At 53.6% G+C, this 17,805-nt stretch overlaps 2 protein-coding genes across 5 annotated transcripts in view; both read right to left on the bottom strand.

Moving 5' to 3' along the window:
- Positions 1 to 12,629, bottom strand: part of RARS (arginyl-tRNA synthetase) — a 15,294-nt gene extending 2,665 nt beyond the window's left edge. Inside the window, exons 1-15 of one of the 2 annotated variants that reach the window (XM_026035694.1) lie at positions 12,585 to 12,629; positions 9,040 to 9,174; positions 8,460 to 8,651; positions 5,005 to 5,116; positions 4,152 to 4,252; positions 3,733 to 3,854; positions 3,279 to 3,399; positions 2,899 to 3,028; positions 2,529 to 2,633; positions 1,641 to 1,819; positions 1,434 to 1,543; positions 1,109 to 1,214; positions 711 to 883; positions 365 to 612; positions 26 to 162 (exon numbers count right to left, since the gene is read on the bottom strand). In XM_026035694.1, the coding sequence (XP_025891479.1) occupies positions 53 to 162; positions 365 to 612; positions 711 to 883; positions 1,109 to 1,214; positions 1,434 to 1,543; positions 1,641 to 1,819; positions 2,529 to 2,633; positions 2,899 to 3,028; positions 3,279 to 3,399; positions 3,733 to 3,854; positions 4,152 to 4,252; positions 5,005 to 5,116; positions 8,460 to 8,651; positions 9,040 to 9,174; positions 12,585 to 12,629 (1,989 nt within the window). In that variant the 3' untranslated portion in view covers positions 26 to 52. Of the gene's footprint in view, positions 1 to 17; positions 163 to 364; positions 613 to 710; positions 884 to 1,108; positions 1,215 to 1,433; positions 1,544 to 1,640; positions 1,820 to 2,528; positions 2,634 to 2,898; positions 3,029 to 3,278; positions 3,400 to 3,732; positions 3,855 to 4,151; positions 4,253 to 5,004; positions 5,117 to 8,459; positions 8,652 to 9,039; positions 9,175 to 12,584 lie in introns of those variants that run through there. The other variant, XM_026035693.1, reaches the window with a different exon arrangement.
- A 285-nt stretch (positions 12,630 to 12,914) lies between these two features.
- WWC1 (WW and C2 domain containing 1) overlaps positions 12,915 to 17,805 on the bottom strand; it is a 58,871-nt gene continuing 53,980 nt past the window's right edge. For all 3 annotated transcript variants that reach the window (XM_026035697.1, XM_026035696.1, XM_026035698.1), the window contains exons 18-23: positions 17,557 to 17,695; positions 17,003 to 17,167; positions 15,480 to 15,572; positions 14,512 to 14,742; positions 13,781 to 13,902; positions 12,915 to 13,325 (exon numbers count right to left, since the gene is read on the bottom strand). In XM_026035697.1, coding sequence (XP_025891482.1) covers positions 13,259 to 13,325; positions 13,781 to 13,902; positions 14,512 to 14,742; positions 15,480 to 15,572; positions 17,003 to 17,167; positions 17,557 to 17,695 — 817 coding nt within the window. In that variant the 3' untranslated portion in view covers positions 12,915 to 13,258. The remainder of the gene's footprint in view (positions 13,326 to 13,780; positions 13,903 to 14,511; positions 14,743 to 15,479; positions 15,573 to 17,002; positions 17,168 to 17,556; positions 17,696 to 17,805) is intronic.

Here is a 17,805-nt window from a genome sequence, read left to right on the forward strand (position 1 = left end):
CAGCATACACAGACCAATTACACACCTTTTCAGTTTATTTTCCAAGCCATCTTCACATCCTCTCCACAGGTTTGATGCCCAGAATGTCAAACCCTTTGGCCATCACCACAGCAGTGGCCTCACACAGCAACAGGCGCCACATGTTGACCTTCACAACCACACCTGCAACACAAGACCAGCAGCATGTTCAGCTCTAGACACTGCACTGACTTCAGAAGAAGCACCTGGCTACTAACCAAAGGCCACCAAACATGAAGCACTACACCTGAACCTTCACCCCAAAAAGTTCATTTCAGAACCTGCTCTTAGCACCACAGCACTAAAACCCCATTATCCTATCTTGGCAACTCCAAGAGGTACCCACCACTCTGTCTATCCTTCTCCACACAGTAGCAGTTGTCATAGAACTCAGTGAACGTGGTGGCCAGCTCATACAGGTAGTCACACAGGGTATGCAGCAACAAGTCATCCAGGATCTTCTGCAAAACCTCAGGGAAGCGCAGGATGCACTTGCCCAGTTTCCACTCCTTCTCATGCTCAAGGACAACCACCTCCTCCCGAGCTGCCTTCTGAAGCTGCTGCTCATCCACAGTAGCCAAACGCGCAATGGATCTGCCAAAAAAAAAACCTCTTCAGCCACTTCATCAAACCACAATACAGAGCCACTACTCACCAAAGAGGCAGGATAACTTATTTCTGAGGCAGCCCACCTGATGCGCGTGAAGGCATACAGCAAGTATGCAGCTGTGTTGCCTCGGTCATCCAGCATCTTGTCAAAGGAGAACACGTAATCATTGAGTCTGTTGTGGGAGAGATCTGCATATTTGATACACCCAAAAGCCACAGCAGTCTGGGCAGCCCGCAGTTCCTCCTCGCTCAGGACCTGTTTCACCAAACAGGGATTAGTCAACATGGAAATCACAGTGCAGAAATAAAGCCCACAAGGTGAGGATTGTTTGCAAAACACTCATAAGCATCCTGGGCAAGTACACCCCGTAGTACTCTGCTCCTTACAGCCAGGCTGCCTACACTGTCATCTCCAGTGCATGTCGCACACACAACAGCACTACATGTCAATACTCATCTTTCATGSTAAGCATCCACATACCTTGTCCCGTTCCTTGTCTTTGAGCTTCTCCATGGCACGATTGAGCCCCTCATCCAGCAGATCCATGAGCCGCACTGTATCCCCAGAGCGGGTCCTGAACTTCTTCCTGAAAAAAAAAAAAAACCCAGCCCCATGGAATGCCCCTTGGAAAAAAACCAACCTCTCTTTGCTCATAAACTGCTGGACAGACTGGCTAGATTGTAAAAGCTGTCCCACCTGGGTGGGCAAGGGCTGTACATACCCCATAGCTATGTGCAACAAGCACCCCTTCTGTCTGYACTAACCTCCCTTCAGAGGACAGAGACAAACTAGGCCCGACACTTACTTGTCCTCTCCCAGCACGACGCCGAACGCGGCGTGGGCCACTCTGGTCACTTTGGGATCATACCAGCCAATCATCCGGCCCGCTGCAAACACTGTCTGGAGGTGCACTGACTGGAAGGAATAAACACCATCACTGCTCCAGCTCTTCTCTCCAGACTAACTGCTTCTTGCCTCCATCCCCTGATCTTAGGGGACAGCAGCCGCTCACCTGGCCACTGTCCACCACGTAGATGAGGATATCCGCCTTCTCCTCGAAGAGCCGGTGCCGCAGGGCGGCCAGGTCCGACGTGTCATACGTGTAGCCACCATCTGACTTCATAATGGTCAATGGGACCGAGCAGCCCGGGACGAACACGATCTTCCGCCCGTCRTCCACCTGGACGAATCCTAGAAAAGCAGCGTGGCAAGGTCCCTGTCACACACGGCGGGGCAGAGCTAGGACAGCAGAAACAAACCTCCTAGGTGCTGCCAAAAAGGCCAAGCAAATACTTTGCTTCTCTACTTACAAAACAATATGACTAACCACCTCACATGACCCTAGGTGCAAACCTGGAAACCCCTCCCCCAACCTTACTGAAATAGCCCTCATTAAATTGAAAACATCCTATCTGCGACATTCCRACCCACCTTCACAACCCCAAAAACAGTATTACTGAGTTGGACATAAACTGCAYGAGAAACTTCCCCCCAAAACACCAGACTAGCTAGGGAGCCCTGGACAGGCAGCAGGGCGTCGGTCTGACCCGCCGTGGCTTCCCATCAGCCTCAAAGTCACCAACGCTTCTTGGGTGCAGGCGGTCGCGCACYCGGGCAGGAGACGCCCCAGGCTCGCCACGCTGCTTGCGGCACAAACGGAGCCCTGCCTGGGCTGCGCTGCGCCTCGACTAGTTACTCCTGAGAACCCCAGCAGCGCCTCCTAAAATTATCACCTGCAAAAATGAGAGGTCTCTGGAATGAGCTGCACAAAAGATCCACTGGGGAGACATGCCTAGGAAAACCAGCAACCCTGAGGGACACGCACCAGTCCCGGCCTCGACGCTGAACAGCATCACGCTCAGCCACACGCGTGCGCAACCTCGGATGTCTAACGCCTCACCTTTCTCTTCAAATTCCTGCACGATGTCTTTCATCATGTCCTGGTAAAACGATTCCCCTCTCTCGACGAGGGTAATGTCCAAGCACTTGTAGATCTTCTGAAACTCTTGAGGAGAAAAGAACACAATCGTTCCATTAAATGCATGCACAGCAATGAGTGACATTTCTTTCACMAAAGGCACAGTGAGTCCTTGATTCTATAAAAAAAAGAAAATCCTGAGTGGGAGTAYGATTCAGGAGACAAAAACAGGCTCGCTGCAGCGGGTGCATCACCTTCTCCTTTTAACCTTCCCAGAGGAGGGCAGCAGGGACTGCTTTAACAGCTCAGACACCTAGAGCTGAGACAGCTGCATCCACACACACAAGCTCACCTTTCCGAGACACATCGCAGATSAGGTTCCAGGCTTTAAGGAAGTCCGGGTTTTTGCTCTGCAGCATCACCACGCACTGGTAGGCCCGCTTCTTAAAGTCCTCCTCGGTGTCAAATCGCCTCTTGGATTCCTAGGAGGAAAACTGCTAAGTGGAAAAATGCTCCCATGCAGTCCCGAAACACAAATCTTCCTGATGCGTCCTGCCACAAAAACCTCGGGACACCCTACCGCACTGCTTCCCTGTCGTGAGGTCCGCACCATGGTCCCCTAACCATGATTCCCTTCTCTTCTTCCTCCAAAACCACACCACAAATTATCTGAGTCTTTCAGTTCAACAGTCACACACCAAGATAAATAAAACGCTTATTGGCTTAAAATACCTTGTAGAAAGCTTGGAGATCCCCGATGGGAGGAGAGACCGTCAAGTAGTCTGGAAATTTGTCTTGGAGGTGAGCGATGAGCATTCCAAACTGGGTGCCCCAGTCTCCCAAATGGTTTAACCTGGGAAAAATTCCAAGTGAAAATCATGTTCTCATATATATATAAGTCTTATACTATATAAGCAGCTATGTTGACTTGCATCTTTACATCTGTTTAAAAAAGCCATAATTTGTGGAACCAAACCCAGGCAAAGGACCCCCCCCCCCCCCCAATCTTGACACCAACAGGCAGCCACTGTTCGCAATTACCCCCCTTGCTGTGCCCGTGCCACTCGCTTCCCCAGGCCTAGCACTGAGCAGCTTCTGTGCTCCGTCTAGGAGACACACCCAGAGCGAGCAACGAGGCAGACGGCGACTGCGGACACAGAGCTGGTCAGGCCCTGCTGACCCTCACCTCAACACATCGTGACCTACGAACTCGAACAGGCGGCACATACTCTCCCCAATGATGGTGGAGCGCAGGTGCCCAACATGCATCTCCTTGGCAATGTTCGGGGACGAGAAATCCACTATCACCTAGACACAGCRACAAAGGCACAAATCAATAAAAGACTCGTCCTAAAGCCTGTGGGTTCCGTGCGCATTTGTCTGGGTGCTGGAGAGTACCCCCCCTTCCCCAGCAGCCACCCTGCAGGGCCCGGCGCTGCAGGTCCCGCATCTGCCCCAGCGTGACTAGGGGGCCTTGGGAGCCACCAGCCTCTCTGGGACACCGGACTGAGCTGGCCACCCCATACGTGGGTAGGGACTGAGTGACAGGTGAGCCCTCCCCACCCCAGCACACACATATAAGGGCCCCCTGGTCTCTCCCCTCACCTTTCTCCTCCTGCCCACCGCAGGGGGCTGCACGCCATTCACCAGCAAACTGCTCAGCTGCCTCGACACAAAGTCTTTCCTCAGGTGGACRTTGATGAAACCTTCAGAAAAGAAAGCCAGCAGTGAGCCCGGGGCTGTGCGCGTGCATCGCACCACGTGGTTTCCTTGCCCCTGTTGCTGGCTTTCTGTTCCCCTGGATCTCTCTGTTTCCTTGCATCAGGCGTAGGGAGCTGGCTTGACACAGTAAGAGCTTACTCAGGGAGAGAACTATAAAGCTGTTAGTAAAACACAGTTTCTACCRGCATACTCTGAGAGCCTGTGCTATACAACTAGAGCCTGTTCCACAAGAGTCCGAGTGTGCACACCTCGTCACTGCAGAATCAACTAGGGAATACATTTCTTGAGAGAAACTAAAGTATATTAGCAAGGTTTGCTAAATACAGCCCTGGATAGGTACAAGGACAAGGTCCTTATTTTGGTTTTTCCATGACCTGTGATCATCTTCTCAAAATACAGAGCTTGTCCTGGCAAAACTGCAGCTCGTGAAACACCCCCCCGACAGATCGCCCACTGCTGGGGTACTCGGGAAGGAGGCGGCGGCACCGCCGAGGGGCCGAGCCCACGTGCAGCCCTAGGGAGCCCCGAGGCAGCCCAGGGCTGCAGCACTTGCCAGTTCTGGCACACTAAGCGAGGGGGACGGGGGASTGCGGCGTGGCCCCGAGGCCGCCACCTCCTCCGGAGCCAGCTCCGTGCCCCAGCACCCCTGGGTCACGCTGCACCCCCGGTCGGACGCCCCTCGGCTCCCCCACCTCCGCGGAGCCCCTACGAGGGGCCGAACGTGCGACTCTCATACCGGGACCGGCGATTTCAACCTTCTCAATGCATTCGTTGCTGGGAATATTTTGCACAATTTTCTCAGCGATTTCTCGGGGGCTGATCTTCTGTTCCATCCTCTTGAGCAGTATCTGAAACAGAGCGAGAGGGCTCAGCACCATCCGAGCCTGCAAAAGCTTCCACTGACAMAAAAAAGCAGAAAGAAGAGACCCTACTGTCCTCCCCCACAGGTTGCAGGTGATCTATTAGCTCTTTCTATGGGTACACCTAACTACACTAAGACGTTCACTCCCTCATCACAAGGGCAACTAATTGCCGTCCCAAATACAAAAACCTTATCGGGTTATTTTTGCAAGACACATCGAGTGCTTTGGCAAATSGGGAGAGGGACAAACCCACCTAACTCATTGCAGCTGCCACAGTCCTGAGCATGGCTGCAAAATCCCACTCGCCAGCCCACGGRCCGCCTCGCTACGGCTGAGCTTCCCTTGCGCTTATTTTAAACTGTGCCTACAGTAGACGCCGAGCGCGCCCGCAGGACCAGCTTGCTAATTCCTGGTGTGAAGTAAAGCAGGGAAAACTTGGGTCCTACCTTCAGCTCTAACTTCAAGAAACCATTGGCATCAGCAGCCCAGGCTACCTGTGGTGACCTGACTGCAGCCCCATTTGCTATAAAACGCCTGGGGACCTCTGCCTGCCCGCGAGGTTGCTGGGCTCATCCTTCCRGGCACACGTGACCTCCCAGGAGACCCTCTGGCGCTACAAGGCCAGCCCGCGCTCCCGGGGCTCCACATTTTATCCCTCTGTTCCAGGTGGAACTATCAGGTCCACAACTCCGTGAGCTCCTTGTCAAGCACTTTGTGCACACTGCGGGAACTCCGTGACCTAGGTGTTTCTCGACACAYTTCTTATGGGACTTCTTACAAAAACAACCTGTTTGAAAACCATCACCTCGCTCTCAGGAGCGCCGCACGGTCAGACCACAATTTACACCCACAGGTTCCAGTTTTGTGCTACGCTGCACCTGCTCCACACGCACTCACAAGGGGATCCGGACAGGCCAGGGCGGAAGGGAGCACCGTCTGTGTTGCTCAAAGCCCCAGGAACAAGAGATGTGGGCACAACTCCGGGGCAACATCATCTAAGTGACACCTAGAGCAGGCACCGCACTGCTACCTCTACAAGGGGCAAGCCCCACTGCTGGCTTGGCCCCAGGCACTAACACACTAACGAGCTGGCACTAACACACTAACAAGACAAGGGGCCGTGCGAGCGATGCCGCTGGCGCAGGGAGCGGGGACGGTGCCGCGGGGCACGTAGCGGCGCCGCGGGCGTCAGGTCGCTCGCGGCTGCCCACGGTTCCCACTGGAGCCTGGCTGGGCACGGGCCATCCCGACACCCCTGCAGCTCCGAGGAGGGAGAGAGCCGCTGCTCCCCGGAGCACGCGCAGTCCTGGGCTGCCCTGCACTCGGACGCTGCAAGCACACAACGTACACGGAGATGCCCTGGGAACAAACCCGCAGCCCAGGAACCTCTGGCCGAGACCACCGGGGACCACCCGGAACAAGAAACCTGCCTCTACGTCCCCGAGGGGCAAGGGACTGCGTGTCCAGCCACAGCGTGCCCACACGGAGCAATCTGGACCRCTCAGGAATCCCAAGAGCAACTTAATTGGGGTAAAGCGGCGGTCAGGAACCCGGCACGCCGGGTGCCAGCGCCCGGGCTGCTCCTCGCGTGGGGCCCAGCCGCGCTATCGTCACAAAGAGCCTCTTCATTCACTCCGAGTTATTAGGATCTGGCTCGTTCAGCTTGTTTCGCATCTAGACTAGAATTTGCTGCCTCCTCCCTTAGAATTTGCTGCCTCCTCCCTCTCATACTCTCATTAGAGCCCAAAGTTCAGCTGCTGCCTACAGTGCTTTTAGAACTGAGGCTGCGCTGACAATTGTGGACGCGGCCCTAAGACCAAGACCAACGACACGCTCGCTGTGCAAACGTGAGCGACTGCACACGCTAGACGACCAGCTACGGCTGCCAAAATGGGCTAGACCACTTTGTGCAGCCCCTTGCTTCGGACCCAGCCTCTCCAGCAGGTTCACCTTGGGGCCAARGGGTCTGTTCCCAGGGCCTCCCACCCTCATCTCTATCTCCACCATCTGCCGTCCCAATGGGTGCCACCCGCGGTTGGGCGCTGCTCTCGGCCCTGGGCCTTTCCGGGGCCACGTACTGACATTAAAACCTTAGTGTAATTTCCACTAAGTAATAACACAAGTAATTCACCAAGTGCCACGTAAATCCACCTCGCACCGACCGCCCTCGGCTCCCTTCTCGCATGACTTTCCGTGGGCCCAGAGAGAGGAGCTCCCCTGTGCCCTCACAGCAAGGTATTCAGAAATAGAGGGGACCCAGGACTCCTGCTGTCTCCAGGACGTTTACCCCGAGTAGTCAATCATCTCATCCTATAAATACATGGACAGCCCAAGAGCCCCTTGAGCTCTCCTGAACATTTACCCCAAGTAGCTCTCCGGTTTTGGACGTTAGAAGCTGATCTCTCTGTAGGGCAGAAATCCACCTTCAGCCTATGCAGGGAATGCCTTTCATCTGTTCGCCTGGCCCACTCTTACTCCCTTTATACCCAGGGGGCTTCTGGAGAAGACCGGGATATCCCCGGGAAGATCAACACGGCTTCGAAAGGCGGCCGCTCGCACCAAAAACCCTCGGTGGGGTCCAAAACCGAGACCGGAGCGGTGCGTCACGAGGGGCCCTGTGGGTCTCCCCGTCGGCCAGGGCTCACGCCGCGCTCCGGGACTGACACGCTCCTATCCCCTTCTGCCACCAAAGCCTCGTTCGTGGCCACAAGTACTCAGAGGACACACTAATGCCAGCGTTTTTCCTGCTACTTCAACTAAGGCACATTTCTACCAGACAAAGGATGGCCCAGTTCTAGTAATAATTGTATGACATTTGACATGACTGTTCAAACCTTTCAAGTTAAACAGAAGGACCAGGGAGAGAGACATAGCTTTAAAAAGACTTCTCAAAAACACAAGGCAGGAACTCAAAACATCGAGCTACTCGCACGTTCCTACCATGTCTCATAGCAAACAGCTGCTTGGTATCCCACAGGAAAATAAAGGTGTTGCTAGACTTTTGCTTGGAGGAAAGCCAACACAAATGCCTGCTAAACACAGAGGTGGAGGGGTCCACATGGATTCCCCTGGGCTCCTCATCACAGCGGTCGGTGCAACCAGAAAGCGAGGCCGGATGCCTAGGGACATGTGCACAGGTTCCTCCAAAGCTCTGTGCCTGCTCTGTGAGGAGGGCACTTCCAAAACCCCATGGATGCCGCCCCTCCGGTGCCCGGGGCCCTGAAGGGGCCCGYGCTGCGCCAGCTCCGGGATGCCATGCCCCACAGAGCTCCCGAAAAGCAACAGCAGCCCCGGCTTGTGTGGCCCGCGCGCGCCGCGTCCCGCTCACCTGGGCGATGCCCATGGCGCTGTTACACTGGTAATCCCCGAATTTGGGCTGCTGGCTGGTCGTCACCACGAGCGGGGGGTTTTCCAGGTCCGGGTAGGCAGCCTGAATGGCAGCTCCGAAGAGCTCTTGAAGACAGCTGTTGATGTTGATCATGCTGCTTTTCACTGCTTTACTTCTCTCCTCTTGAAGGCTCTGAGGAAATAAGAATATTCAGAAGACTCAAAACTCTGCATTTCAGAAGCACCAACCTCCCGCCTCTTCCCACAGCTGACAGACAATATGAAAACACACGACAATATGAAAATCAGGTGGTTCAGGCACTGTCTCTGCCTTCGACCCTGCAACGCAAGCCCAGCGTGCCGCCGCACCGCTCTCCGGGACACCACAGTGCTGGGGCTCTTGTTAAGGGACCGAGAGTCTTCACGAGGCAACCTGCTGTTGTCCAACCTCACAACTACGACAGCGGAACGCAGAGGGCACGTGCCGTCACACGGCACAAGCTGTAACCCCACGGCATCATTCACGTGGTCTGCAGGTACACGACGGCACAGGCTACGGCAGGAGCCCTTCAGCTCCTTACCTTTCGGAGAAAATTGAGCCGATATTTCAGCTTGGCGTTCTCGTCTCGTAATCCTTCCAGGCTCGGAGAGACTCCCAAGCACCCAAAGTTCTTCAGGCGCTCAATTTCAGCAGTTAAGCACTTGATTTCGTTTTCCTGGAGAAAAAAAGAAAAGAGAATGTATCAGATTGATTGGAACAATTCTGACCAAGAAGGGATAGAGGGTGAGGAAGTGAGAACTGCTGCACAGGTCTAGTTTTGCCCCACGTGACTACATTTAGGGTGAATAATCTGAAATGCCTTGAAGGCTCATTCCAGATGAGCCAGTTTTGTTACGTCCCGTGTTTTCTACCAGGGGTGAAACCACTGGCGCTGACACCATCCTGGCAAGGCCGGACGCTGGCTAGAGATGGAGGTGCCAGGACGGGCCGCGTGTCGCCTCCGAGGACGGTGCGGCGCYGCCTGGGCGGCCCGCGCTGCCTTCCCCGCCGTCGCACTGCCCGTCCTTACCTGCGGTGCCACTTCTCCCCCTGTGCCAACACAGGGCACGCAGGGGAAAGGGGGAATCTGGCGTGGACTTGTACTTTCCAAGTACATTGCTCCAAATACATTGCTGCTCCTCATGTTTGCGTGCTCCCCTATAGCTGAGGGATTTCTACTCAGCACAGCTCACGCAGAGTCCTGTCATCCCCCAAAGCCTGGCATTCAAGCAAATACGTTTCCACRAGCAGGTTGAGACTGACAGTTAGACGCTGCCGTGTGGAGCGGCGGCTTTTCTCATCCAGTTCCCCAACCAAGTTTTCTTAGCCATTACCCTGCCGTCTCTTTTCCTCCCCCACAAAAGGCGTTGTGTCTCTCAGCCACACTCCTTCAGATCAGATCAACAGAAGTCTGAAATCTACAGAGAACCCAAGCGACCTCGGGCCTCTGGGGAGCGTCGCCCCTCGCGCACCTCGTYCAGACCCGCAGCCGGCACCACGCCAGCAGCAGGAGGCAGCTCAGCCACGTGAACGCATCAGGGAGACAAAAAAAAGCCTCCAGAGCTTACCAGAGAAGACTCATTTACTTTACTGCTCCTGAAATGTTCAGAGCGTTTTACTACGGAAGAAACTAGGGCCCTCATACTGTCTGGCCTCGTAATTCCACCTGAACAAATACTCCTATTGATGCCGGAACAGTGCAGCATGACCTGCTCTCCAGCAAAGCCAACACCTTCTAGACAGACGAGCTCCTCAGCTGCCCRGGAGACCTTAGACTCAATTACAAACTTCAAGGGCCCCAGATATTCGCATCCTGCCTTTCGAGCCAGGGTCATTATCTGCAACAGACMCGAGCTCGTCGCTCCTGTTCCTCCTGCTGGAAAGGATTCCTCCTCGAGCTACGGCTACACAGATATTTCAGGTGACGCTTCTATCGGGACAGAAATTCATTCCTGACAGTCCTAGATATTCACGCACATCCCTGGTCACGCAAGTTAAGACCCGCAGGAGACAACACACCCAGTGTCTTACGGGAGCTCCTCTCCACGCTGGTGTCCCACACTGTGCGGGAGGACACGGATGAGGCCTCTCCACACAGGTGGCCGGAACCCAGACCTCAGGCTCCTGGGAATCCCTGACCCGGTGATATTGCCCACACCAGAACAAGGGGACCACTCATCTCCTAAGCACTCGGCTCGGGCCCCCCCTTAACAAAGGGTGCCCACTGGCTCCGCACAGCAACCTGGGTGGCAACACCAACACTGCCGCTGCTGCTCAGGTCTCCCTTCTTGCCTCCCTCAGCTGCCAACACAGACCACGAGCTTAACTTGTCATTTAAAACCRCTGAGCGGTCTCAGCTCATCTTAACCCCAGCAGCCGTTACGGTGCCTTCCAGACTCCATGGGGTTAAAATCACAGCATTTRGGCAGCGATGGCACAGGTGAGTGGAGAGGAAACTCTAGCATGAGACCTCCCTGCCCATATTCATGGGCAGGACCACCCTGGAAAACAGCCATACAGACACTCACATGTTAGAAACATCCTCTGTCACACAAGCTACTAGATTTAGTCTCTAGCAAATCACTTAAAAATGATGTGTGTTATTAAAAGAACACAAAGATCCTGCCCTCTTTCTGGCAAGCGAGCATTAGATCACTTTCTCTAAGTAGCATCCACATGAGGGAGACAGACAAGGTCATTACATCTCTGATCTACAAAACGTGACCAAGAAAAAGGAAGAACAAAGCTGCTAATTTCATAGCTCTTCAGGGAATAAAACCTCACCCCCTAGATGACCCTACGGGCCTGGACTGCTCAAAATTTGCTGATAAAGGGTCATACCTGATGACCATCTCAGGAGATGCCACGGGGACTACACGGATCCAGGCTGACACCTCCCAGAGCTCTTTGGTCTGCTGCATACTAGAAACCTTCCCCTCACCTGCAAACACAAAAGAAACAATAGCTGCTACGAGACCAAAATCCTCCTCACCGTTTCTGTTACTGCACAAGGTTTCCTGAACCCCCCACCACATTCACGGGGAACTTAGATTAACTGGTATCTCTAAGGAAAATTCTCATCCATCACATTAGGAAAACCAGAACAAGTGAAAATGGCCCAAGAAAGTCCAGCAAAGAATCACAGACGAGAGACCATCTAGTCCAACACTCCTGCACTCGCAGGGTCACCTAGAGCGCAGGCTGTGTCCAGGAAGGTTTGGGAGATCTCCAGAGAAGGAGCCTCCACAGCCTCCCTGGGCAGCCTGTTCCTGGTCTCTGCCACTCTCTCACAATTTTTTTCCTTAAATTCCTGCAGAACTTTTGGGGTGCTTCATTTTGCACCCATTTCCTATAGGCCCGTCACTGACCACCACTAAGAAGGGGCCAATTACCTCTTGAGGTATCTACAGATACTTACGAGACGCCCCCTCGGCCTTCTCTTCTCCAGSCTGCGCAGGCCCAGCTCTCTCGGCCTCTCCTCACAGGGCAGATGTCCCTGGCCCCCACGCTGGACTCTCTCCAGCCCCTCCAAGGGCCCTGTTGTGCGCAGGGCCACGGGCCGCCCGCTCTCYTCCCCGCTCCAGCCCATCGGTGGGTGCCGGTGGCACACGAGGCCCCAGTGGGGCTGCGCAGGACACACAACACGAGGGGCAGGAGGGCGCTGGGAGCTGCAGTCCGCRGGAGAGGGGCCTCCAACACCGACCTCAGCAAGGGCCACCGACCAGCTCTCACATGCGGCGGCCACCCYGGGCGGCTGCAGGGCCGAGCAGCAGCCAGAGCTTCAGCAGGCAGCGCCAGGCTGCGCTTACCGCCCGCTGCCACTGCGACACGATTGCTTTTTCCTTTTTTTTCCCTTCTGTCTATACATACACGTATATGCGCGCGCGCACACACACACACACACACACACACACAGTGAGGCGCGTTTGCGGCTCCCTTCCCAGGAAGGCCTTCAGCAAGAGGCCTCCCGCCGTCCGCGGGCAGAGGGGGCTCCGCCCGGGCAGGGGGCCCTGTTCCCCGCGCCCCGGGGCCGCCCCGCTCCGGTCCGCGCCGGTTCGGGCCGGTCCGCGCCGGTTCGGGCCTCACCTGCCGCGCCAGCCGCGCCACCGCCTGCGCCACGCGCGCCTCCATCCCGCCGCGCCGCCCGCGCCGGAAGCGGAAGCGGAGCCTGCGGCGGCAGCAGCGCCCCCGCGCGGCGCGGCGGCCCCGGGGCGCTCCCCCCCACCCCCGGACACGCGGAACGCGGCCCGTGTCCCCGAGCCCTGCGGCCCCGTTATCCCAGCACCCAGAAACCCACGCAGCAGGCGGATGTTTCCAGAAAGGTCACTTTATTGGGGACAAGAAATAACCCGCGCCGCCCTCCCGGCCGCAGCGGCACCGCCGTCCCCCCACGCGCGTCCCGCGGCGGCTCCCCCCGCACGTGCCTTATTGCAGGAAACGCCTCTACAAGGCCGAGCCGTACAAAAGGTCTAAGCAGCATTACTGAGGAATAACAGCACCTGACGCTGTGTTTGTTCTTATTTAAAAGTCTATTATTTCCCAAAAATACCTTCCTAAATATACAAACTATACAATCTCGTCACTTGAATGCTGGTTTCTGTGGTGATATAACTTTTAAGCTAAAAATCTTTAAAACATCCACATACTGACAAAAGCTCTAATGTACAAACGCCTCRGTACCTTCATCATACCACATAAATAACTGCAAGAAACAAACCGCATCTGTGGAATGGTCCCAAGAAACAAATACTTGACGGTGATCACACATCGTCCGCGGAGAGCGTCGCCACGTTCATCCTCGGCCGCGTGAAAAACAGCATTTTCTCTCTAAAAAGAGAACGCAGTGACCTAGTGCAGTGCAGTCCATGTCAGAAATGTCTACCCTCTATTTTAGAATTTGGTCTGCCAATTATTGTCACAATAAGGGCAGCAAACGCTGTCAGCCTAGGCCACCTATAAAGATGCATCAGACACGAAGCATCTTTACAGCTAAGCTCACAATGAGAACAGCAAATGCTGGTTCCCATACTAAAGAARAGATCTGCTCAAGTTCATTGCCCGGTGGGGAATGATTGGGGTACTACTTTATTACTCATAAATTACTTGCAGTATTGGGGGTCATTTCCCAGGCCCGGAGATCTTAGACATAAAGACAAAGACATCTCACTTTGAGCGRCACAGTTGACTGCTACACGTATTAGCTTTCCTGATCAGCAGCTTGGTCATCCCGAGAAACATCACGGCAGGAGTCAAGGCATCCTGCGCTCCCCGGCTGCTCCTACCTGAAGGACTGCACTTCCAAAGGCTCCTTGCGGCTCTGTCCTCGGAGCCTGTGCACGTCCTTGGCAGCCGCTCGCATCATCTTATCGGCTTTCAGATCGCACCCGTGTTCCGTTTTTTCAGCCTAAACGAGCGATGGAGAGAAACACAGGTGTTCCCATGAGGAATCCCTTCATCCCAGCAAACTCCTACATTCAGCAAGGTAGTTTTGCAAAGAGCTGACTGCAATCACCAGCCACAGAATCTTAAACCGGGTCATTTCAGCTCAGGTGGCTGTGGCAATGGAATATGGTTGCCACAAAAGCCTTTTCTCTGTCCATTTTCTCAGGAAGTTCCCTCTTAAACAAGCTCACCCAACAAGCATGCAAGAACACAGCAAACCCCCTTCGAGCTACGCTCCAAACATGGTGTATTTCATTGCTACAACTCATTACCACACCACCTTAGGCCAGCACAGAAGAGAAGCTGTAGGAGCTGTGTTCCCAACATCCACAATTACAGGGAGGCAGGAACTGACTTTGCAGTGGGGAAACACCGCAGTTCTTGGCACCTCTGAGAAGAGCCAGACGCTCAAAAGGTGCAACTTCCATGAGCAACAGCTCATGGAGCCCTAGGACCAGGGAGATGAAGGACTACAGCRCTAAGGTTTCATTTCCTGATTGTCCAAAGTCACGTTTTTCAGATCACATTTCTCAAACGTGTTGAATAAAGTCCCAGGCCACCTATTACTTACTCGTTTCTCCACTAATCTCAGCAGCGGCCGAAATCTCTCGTCGTCCTTCACCCACTGTGGCAATTCCTTCTCGCCTCGGCTCTGAGCTTGTTCCAGCTGCTCCTTGAGTTCCTTAAGCACAGAGATCTCTTGCACTAGCCGGTCGTGCCGAGTTTTCGACGCCTGCAGGTCCAGCTCCAGGTCTAGGGAAGTGCGGATGAGACGCTCTGTACTGAAAGACTTAATCGAAGGCTACAGAAAAAAAAGAGGGGCGTGTTACTAATGCTAAGAACCATCTGCACCTTCCCTCTCAAAGGTTGAGTACATCATATAACCCTTCTCTCCAGGGCTTCTCTCTCTAGTGCAAAGCATCTCTTTATCCTGCTTCTCAATGCAAATCAGGACATAGAAGGCAAATTAGTTGTGTTCCGGGCCCAGAAAACTAACCCCTTATTCTTTCTAAGAATACACAAGGTAACATGCCTTTTTATATATATAAATATATATATATATTTTTTAATTCCTAACATCTTAACGACCTCTGTTACAATACCAAACACAAGCTACTTGGAGAAAACAACAATCTCACGAAGAGATGGATTCTGAGCATCGGTATCATAGCCTAATATTCACGACTCCCCAGCTCCCTGCCCTTTTCCCCAACTGACACTTATTACTAAACTATTATTTTACAACAACAAACATTGCCAGACCCTTTGGATTACTTCTGCTTTGACAATGCTGAAGGTAGTGAGCCCTCTCCTCTGTTTCTTATTTTCCTAAGTGTCTTCTAGAAACTTGACACTCCTGTCATCCTTTGACACAGAAAAGAAATGCTGCCTTGAGAGGCTTCTCACACAAAGAAAAAGGTTATACACAAAAAAAAAGGGGACTGGTTTGTTCGCTAACGCTAACCTCTTTGAAAAAGTTATTTTTTGTAGACTTGTACATGTTATTTGTAAGAAAGAAGAGAAAAAAGATGTTTTTACCCGTTTCATTCTGACGCTTCGTCTCTCCATGGCATTGCGAACGAAGGGGGGCTTTTTGGAGAGGGTCGAGCTGTCGCTATCGCTGCGATTCAGCTGAAAGAGAAAACCACGCTATTTTAGTGAAACAAATTCACTTAGCACTAAGCTCCTCGGGTGGCCTCGGCAGGCGGGAACAGCCAAGGACTCGACCCGTTGCGTTTGGTGGAAGACTTGGTGCCACCCCAGCGGGCAAGGAGCAACATGCGGTCTGTCCGACACGCTGCGGCCCTGCCGCAAACCTGGGGCTCCCTCTAACCCTGTCAGAAGATACGAGAGGCAGGGGAGAAGACCCCAAGTCGGGGTACGGGCCTGTGGCCACCACTCTYCTCATGGGCAAGTAACACAGCCTGGCAAAACAGCACAATAAGCTGAAGGAAGAGACAGTAAYACAGTCTAAGCCAGTATCTGCAAAACACCCAACTATTTCATTAGAAAGGACTTTTTCTCTTGAGCAAACTGTATTTTAAGCATGCTTTCATCTAAGCTGCTCTGTTTGACACCTCCCGAGCTGTCGTGTTAAGCACACGCACCGCCTGCCTTCTGCCCTCGTTTCCTGATTTTCCAAAAGCTGCAGCTCCRGCAGCGCTCCCACGTTCCCCTCTTGGCACAGCGGTGGCGGGGCCATAGCGGCCACAAGGATTCCCCCGCACCGGGACGGGGCAACTTGGTTCACGGACAGGGGAACTTAGATCACAGCCACAGAAACCAGTCCTCGAGCAGCAGGAGATGYGCAGGTTGCTCATCCCTGTCTTAGAGCAGTCTAATCATCATCACTAAGCGAGACTGCTCACAGAAGCCYGAGGGCTCCTTGCTGTTATTTCCCCTCACTGCAATCTGACAGGCAGCAAATCATARGGGCTGCCCAGAGGTGGCCTAAGTATCACTCCCTTTTATCTCTGTCAGAGAGGCCATTAAGAGTCAATGAGAACCATTTGCAAGCCATCTACTACCAAAAAGAAAAACAAAATCATAATAAAACAAAAAAAAGTCTCAGGTTGAGCACACAAACTATACACAGAAGTGGAAGAGACAATGAGTTGCTATAGCTCCTAACAAGAGATGAGCACGTATAGAGTGGTGTGGTTAGAGTCACACCCAGACTCAGCCCGGAGTTTTCATTTCAGGAATGGTCTGCTGCACCATTCTGCTAAGATGTCCACAGACCAGAACCCACAAGTACACGGACAAGCACAAGCTGCACAGGGACCGTGTGAGGAGACGGCAGCTCTGCCAGGCAGGGGAAGGAGCTGAGCTGCGTTAACCCTAACGTGACCGAGAAGCAGAGAGGGTTTTGCACATGGGAAGAGCCAGGCGGTGTGGCGGGTGAAACCCTCACGTTACCAAGGCCAGTCCCTTTTGAGAGAGCTTTAGTTATCAACTAACRAGAGTTATCAGCAAGGAATTCACAGATGAAGTGCAGGTGGGTACAGTGTATTCCTTAAGCAGAACCAGCATTTATAAACCCAGGATGGTATGTTCCTTACCCGACACACATACTGACTTTGGGGTCCCGGAGAAAACGTTTTGGAGCGGATGATGGCGCTGCCTCTGACAAAGGGCGTCTGCGGGGGATTTGCTGCTCTTTTGTCTTTCGGACGAACTACAGTAGAAGACTGCGCGGGGCTGTCGGTATTGGTCTCCTTATCCACCTGCAAGACACACGCAAGGAACGGCCAGCTCGCCCAAAGCTCCGTCTCGCTCGAGCGCAACGGCGCTCGGTGGGCTGCATCCCCTTCAGAGCCCACGTCCGATGCGTGGGCGTGAGCCGGTCACATTAACAACACCCTGTGCTCGCAAAGGGGAGCAGGTAACGGCCCAGACAAGTATCAAAATGACTATTTGCTTCAGTCAATCCGTTAGGCCTTTCTTCAAGAGCTAAGTCTGCACACTCAGGCTGTAGGCCCTTGAACTTCTCCGGGCAGACATTCAGCTTTGCAATACGCTTTGAGCCTCGGTCACGGACAGAATACAAATCAAACAGGTACGAGTGTTTCTTTAGTGCACTGGCCCTTCCTGTTTGAACGGCCCTTGACGTTACCTTCACCGACATCTCCGGGTCCGGTTGGGAATCCAGACTTTCTTCCGTTTCCCACAGTGATTTCTCAGCACAAAATTCTTCCTCCTCCTCTGCCTCATTTTCACTGGTCTCGTCCTGCTCAGGAACCTCTTCATCTTGCCTGCAACCACAAGTGCTTATGTTACTGAACAGACAAATTTAGTACAATACTCTGGTGCTGCAGCAGGTTCCTTAGTAGAACTTACTGAGCTATGGCAGTCTCCTGCACCT

The sequence above is a fragment of the Nothoprocta perdicaria genome, unplaced genomic scaffold (assembly GCF_003342845.1).
Source record: "Nothoprocta perdicaria isolate Ctin4 unplaced genomic scaffold, notPer1 scaffold_165, whole genome shotgun sequence".
NCBI lineage: Eukaryota > Metazoa > Chordata > Aves > Tinamiformes > Tinamidae > Nothoprocta > Nothoprocta perdicaria.